This window comes from Chenopodium album, chromosome 1, assembly GCF_948465745.1.
Source record: "Chenopodium album chromosome 1, dcCheAlbu1.1, whole genome shotgun sequence".
NCBI lineage: Eukaryota > Viridiplantae > Streptophyta > Magnoliopsida > Caryophyllales > Amaranthaceae > Chenopodium > Chenopodium album.
In genome coordinates, this window is record NC_137834.1 from 56,940,982 (window position 1) to 56,947,324 (window position 6,343).

Consider the following 6,343-nt stretch of genomic DNA (forward strand, 5'->3'; position numbering starts at 1 on the left):
CCACCTCAGTTCGATAAATGTGTTTCTACTATAAAAAGTATATAATAAACTAATGAACGGAACACGTCAACACGGTATATATAAGGTAAAGCAAGTGAGCAACTAGTATATGAATTACTCCCTCTGTCCCCAATTGTTTGCCCCAAACCATAAATCCACTTTATTAAGGTTTTGGGCAAAAATTGGTGCATATGGGTTGACACAAATATCAATGAGGAGAGAGATAGAGAGAGTGCAAGTGGGAAAACATGCCAAAAGTAGTATGGGGCAATCTTTTGGGGACATCTTAAAAAGGAAAGTGGAGCAAACAATTAGGAAGAGAGAGAGTATTTGTTATCACTTATCAGTGTTATACGAAGAGAATGAGCTTGTACAATTTTTTAAAAAATAATAATAAAATAAAATAAAAAAATTCCTTCTAAAGTATATAAGTTCATGCATGTTATGTGTATGAAGTTGGTTGCGGTTAGATGGACTCAAAAAATTGGCTTGGGGAAAAAGGTATCTTGCAATTTCTTTTCAAGCAAGATACTATTGTCTTTTTTCACAAGAATTCTCACTAAACTTATTTTTATCTTTTTTTACCATCCCCTATAAAAACAGATTTACTGACCCTTCAATTCCATCTCCTCTATCTCTTAAATCATCATACATAAGTGTTTAGTGGTACTAATTCTAGAAGTTCAGGTAATGTAATTATAGTTTATTTTAATTACTCCTACTATTCTTATTAGTCCGAAATTTATTGTCACGTTGATAGTGTTATTTGAATAGGCAACCGGTAATTAACGTGACAATGCAACCAAAGTCCGTAGGAATGTAATATTTTACTAATACTACATAAAATTTTGATTAGAAAATTCTTCTAAGTTCATTCTGTGCTCAAGTTTAATTTATTTTGTGACAGGAAAATGGTGAACCCACTGAAGTATATGCTTGAGAATCCGAAAATCAACCCGAACCGGTTTGATATGTTGCTGAAAAGCCGGTTGTTTAGCTACTGCAAAGTTGCTGCTGGAGGTTTAGTTGTTGCTGGATTTGCAAAACTAGCTTCTTTCCGTGAAGGCAGTGGCAATGGCATGTTTCAAGTTAGAGAATGGTTCAAAAATATTCGCGGAAAAGGATCAGAGAATAACTAAGGACTTATAAGCATTCAAGTGTTCTTATTATGGATTATGTTAATTAGTTTTTGTGATTTTAAGTTTATTACAATTATATATTCAGTTGAAAATCTAATTAGGTAATTTAACATTTTTAGTTGGGTGATAAAATTGGACTCTGCCTTACTAGGCACAATTGGTCTTGTATGGACCCGATCTACAATAAATTATTGTAGACCCAAAATTTGACACTTTCAAATAATATAATCACATTCTGGATGATATAATCATTTTTCTGGATGATATAATTATCTTTTTGTGAGTCATATTTTGATCTCATATTAAATCATTTAATGAGATTATATAATTATCTTTAGGATGATAAAATTTAAAAATCATCTTTTGAATGATGTAATTTACTATTTGATACTTTTTATACAAAAAGACTTGCGTGGACCTGGTCCACAATAATATTATTGTAGACCCGATATTTATACACACGCAACTGACGTTATATTGAACATAGGGACCCTTATTTTTAACATAGTAACCTTATTTTTTACATAGTAACCTTTATTAAAACTTGTATAACATTTAATATTATTGTGAACTTGAATACAACGTTATAACCCTAATTTTAACATAATGACCTTTATTTTTCATATTGACCAGTATATAATATATTTCATTAAAAAAAATTAATCTCTTATAACTTATATATTACCAAAATAACTTTTATTTCAACATAGTGACCTTATTTTAATTATAATGACTTTTTTTTTTTATTAATAAAACAATCATAGTTTCTCTAATATTAGTGGTCCACAATAAATTAGTGTGAACCAGGTTCATTTAAGAATTTGTACTTTTTATAATGATAAATTCACTTTTTGAGTGATACATTTACATAATTGTTTCAAGATGACGTAATCACTTTTGTAATAATATACCAGTAATCACATTTCGTATGATATAATCACATTCGTATGGTACACTAGAAGGTTGGGTCTACAATAAGTTATTGTAGACCGGGTCTATTCTAGTCTTAATATACTAGGCATTGGGATTATGATGTAACCAGTCAATTAGATACATTTAGTTTAAAGCTTTTGATATTGCTTGCTTGATTATGTTTGTCTAAAGGTTTTTTATTCGCGCTAAAAATATGCAATTTAATTCATAAATTACATTACAGTATCTTATGTAAAATTTAGTACTCCTGCTGTTCTTAAATATTTGATCACTGCTATTTTTTGTAGTTTCAATTGTCCCAAAATGCATCCTCGAAAGAAAACAGCAACCAAGGTTAATGTACTAATTTCCGGTTATCGTTCATCACCCTCCCTCTATGCTACTGGAGAATTGGATTCTTGACTCGATTCTTAAGCATAAGAACGCCTACTGGAGTATGATTTTCCACTCCAGTTTCTCATGTTTTAGTAGTCTTTTAATTACTATAAGATGATATTGAAGTTTCATACGATTCCCTGGAAACAAACACTTGACTGTTTTATTAAACGACGAATCAGTCTTGGCAAACATTGGTTAGGCAACATAAATGAACACCAGAATTCAATATATGATCAACTCTAATCTTTTACAGCAATGTTCAAGGAAGATAGCCTAACCAATAAGGCAGAGTTAACAGATGAGTTGTTTCTCTTTTTGATATTTATGTAGCTTTTCTATTGTGAAAAAGAACTAGATTAATTCACTAAGCTAGTACCAGACAATGTAAATGGCTTAATTGTATTGACTTGAAAGCTATAAACAGATTATGTGTTTCTGCTCAATCCGAAGGAATTTCATTCAGTGATCAGTATTCATGTTGTCACAATCTTAATGAACCAAGCTTCTGAACCAAATGTACCGCATTATCTTTCTTTCTTTGTCAAGCAGAGCCTGTTTGAGATAGCTGAAAATCGAAGCAGGAGGCCTAATGCTAGACTTAGCTCCATTATTTTTTCAGGATTCGTGCACACGTCTTTCAACCTATCTGCTTGCTTGAAGCTGTTAATCAATTTAGCAGACAGATGAACTCCTGGAATAACCCTCTTGTCCTTCATCTCATTCCAAATCTGTTTGCATTCTGGAAGCTGTATATTTCTTTTCATGCAAGGGACTGCTGCCTTTTTGCACAAGAAATATGTAATTCTAAATTTGTATTTTATCTTCTTTTACCGTCTTCTATATATACAGGATTACTAACCCTTCAGTTCCAAATCCTCTATTTCAATTAGGCTTTTACATCATCATTCATACATTCATCATCTGCAATTCTGATTTTAGGTCTTCTAAATATCCAATTTCTTCCTCAATCTTCGCTACTTTGTTTCTATGCAATTCTCCGTATGTGCTTTCTTCTTTCATTGCTAAATTACTACTCCCTCCATCCAAAATTGCTTGTCACATTGACAGAAAGTTCGGAAGAGGTAGTACTTTGAAATTTGGTTGAAAATCACTGAAAGCGTTTCTACTCCTTGTTTCGTTTGGCTAATAATCCTACATGCACTAATCATATATTCATCTAAATCTTTTACTAAAATTTAATCTCTGTTTGTGGCAGGAAATGGCAAACCCATAAAATACATGCTTGAAAATCCAAAAATCAACCCAAACCAATGTGATATACTATTGAAAAGCCGGTTGTTTACTGCAAAGTTGCTGCAGGAGGCTTTTTAATTGCTGGATTTGCAAAACTGGTCTTGTACTGTGAAGGAAATGGGTATGGCATGCTTAAAGTTAGAGAATGGTTCAAGGGCATTTATGGAAAAGGACCAGAGAAAAATTAAGCATGGTGTTTGCAACTGAGTATTCTTATTAGTTATTATGGATCATGTTAGTTAAGTAATTTGTATTAGTAATTCCGGTTATTATGATTAGCTGAAGCTGCTAATAAAAAATTAGGAACCAACACTTTTTGGTTTGTAATAAAATTGTAACTTTGTTTTAGTAGGCATTAAATGGATCATGTAACCAGAAAGTTTAAAGTTAATCCTATGAATTACCAAAACCCGAATCAGTCTTTACAAACAGTGGTTAGGCAACAGACAATGGACACCAGAATTGAAGGATACATCATCCTATTTTAAATATATTTCCATCACAGATTAAGGACAAAACAAAAAAGCTTGATCGATACAGTAAGTCACCAAGAAGTAAGGTTTAAGACCTGAAAATTGAAAAAGCATGGAGCACTGATTAAGTTGAGTAAGGCTGACTTGGATTGCATCCCGAACTATGAGGCAGATGAACTGATTCTTCATAATTCTGAATTGGATTGTAATCATTTAGCCGATTTAGGTTTAGGCTGTCTTTTCATAGGATTAGGAGCGAATCTTAATGCATTAAACTTCAGAGTCAAACTTTGAGCAGTATCTTTCTTTCCCTCATCAAGCAGAGCCTGTTTGAGTTTGCTGTAAACAATAGCAGGAGGCCTAATGCCGAGATCCATCATTTCATCAAAATACTTGCACGCGTCTTCCAGTTTATTTGCTTGCCGGAAGCTGCTAATCATTGTAGCAAACATATGCATTGCCGGAATAACCCCCTTAGCCTTCATCTCATTCCAAATCTTCACTGCCTTATCTAGTTCACCTTTGCTGCAGAACATTCTCATTATAATACCATACGTGCATGTTGTAGGATCACAACCTTGATCATTGCTCATCTTTAGGAAGACGGAATATGCCTCCTTGTGTTTTCCAGCCTTCACTAAGTGATGAATAATTATGTCATATGTTCTAGAATCTAAACCAACCTTACATCTCCTCATTTCATCAACCATTCGAAATGCTTCATCAAATCTCAATGACCAACAATATGAGCAAACCACAGCATTATAAGTGGGTGCTTGAGCAACACCATTAGCTTTCGACATCTCAAACATCTTCAAAGCTTCACCGAGTCTCCCATCCGACCCTAACCCATTGATCAAAATACAATAGATATGCCCACTAGGCTCAATACCCTTTGCTTCCATCTCTTGAAGCTTCTCCACTGCTAGACTCACTTTCCTCGCTTTGCAATACGCGTTCATAATAATTCCATATGCCACAACATCAAGCTCAAACCCTTCCTCTTTCATTTCTCTATAAACTTCATCTAATTTCAGAAAATTCTGCTGTTGACCCCAACCTTCCAACAATATTGAATAGGATTTCTTATCCGGCGTAAACCTTCTCTTTTTCATTTCATCGAACACTTTGTGTGCATCCTTAACTTGTCTAGATTTACACAATGTATCGAGAAATTTATTGAAATCCGACGAATCAATCGTCATTCCATACTTTTCCATCTTCTCAAAAGTACTAACAGCATACTCAACCCTTCTTGCCCTAGCATATCTTCTAATAATTAGATTAAATGTATATTTTGTTAAAATCCCTTTGCTTTTCATAGATTCAACCAAACTCCAAATCATGCTAAACTGTTTAACTTTACCCAATGAATCAATCAAAGCATTATAACAATCATTTGTATGTTTAAATCCCTTTTGCTTTTCTGCCCACTTGAAAAACCCTAAAGCAAGAACACCTGCATTACTTAGCTTCTTCAAAACCTCTAAAACTAAAATGGGTGTCATTTCTTCAACCCCACAATTTTCTAATGTAGATTCAATGGTAGAATCTTTTGGTATATTCAACAACTTTTTGCAAATTTTCTCAGAATCTATGATAATTTGAGGGGTTAATTGTGTTGGCTTGTTTTCTTCCTCTGCTTTCGCTTTAGGTATAACTGGGGTATTCGTTGAAGACCCATGAATTGAACTGTAAAATAACACTGAATTTGCATTTATCAGAAGAATTGGATGAATGGGTGCAAACAAAGATGAAAAAACTGGGTTTTTAAGGGGAGTAGTAGTGAGATTTGAAAACTGGGGTGATGAAGAAATGAGCTTTGTGAATGTTGCTAAATGGCGGGATAAGATGCGAGAGAAAGCCATTATTATGGCGAATTTGTTAAAATTTTACTAGAAAAGACTGGGTTTGCGTAAAAATAAGGCTGCAAATTTGGTTTTATTTTTAGGGAAACCAAAGTTCCGATTTTTATGTAGAGTAAATATGTATTCTGGGTTGAGTATGAATGTATAGTTACTGCCTTACTGGAAAGTTAACGGCTAAACTTGAGGATGATTTACAAAAATATACGTAGTACTACCTCCGTTACATATTATTGCAATAATTTGACAAAAATTGTCTAATCATTGCAAATATTATGTAACGGATACAAATTTGGGTACT

At 33.3% G+C, this 6,343-nt stretch overlaps 1 protein-coding gene and 1 long non-coding RNA gene across 2 annotated transcripts; one reads left to right on the top strand and one right to left on the bottom strand.

Annotated features, from left to right (window-relative positions):
* Nucleotides 1-464: 464 nt before the first annotated feature.
* Nucleotides 465-2,225, top strand: LOC145588888 (uncharacterized). The gene is made up of 3 exons (XR_014101623.1): nucleotides 465-687; nucleotides 908-1,290; nucleotides 2,158-2,225. It is a non-coding gene; the product is annotated as an uncharacterized LOC145588888 (long non-coding RNA).
* A 1,843-nt stretch (nucleotides 2,226-4,068) lies between these two features.
* LOC145588937 (pentatricopeptide repeat-containing protein At1g77360, mitochondrial-like) lies at nucleotides 4,069-6,133 on the bottom strand. Its single transcript, XM_081645540.1, has one exon. The coding sequence runs from the start codon at nucleotides 6,043-6,045 to the stop codon at nucleotides 4,387-4,389; it is 1,659 nt and encodes a 552-aa protein (XP_081501666.1). The 5' UTR covers nucleotides 6,046-6,133; the 3' UTR covers nucleotides 4,069-4,386.
* Between the last annotated feature and the right edge of the window lie 210 nt (nucleotides 6,134-6,343).

What these genes read in the sequence shown, in the direction of transcription:
- LOC145588937 (XM_081645540.1), bottom strand. Translation starts at nt 6,045, where the DNA reads ATGGCTTTCTCTCGCATCTTATCCCGCCATTTAGCAACATTCACAAAG.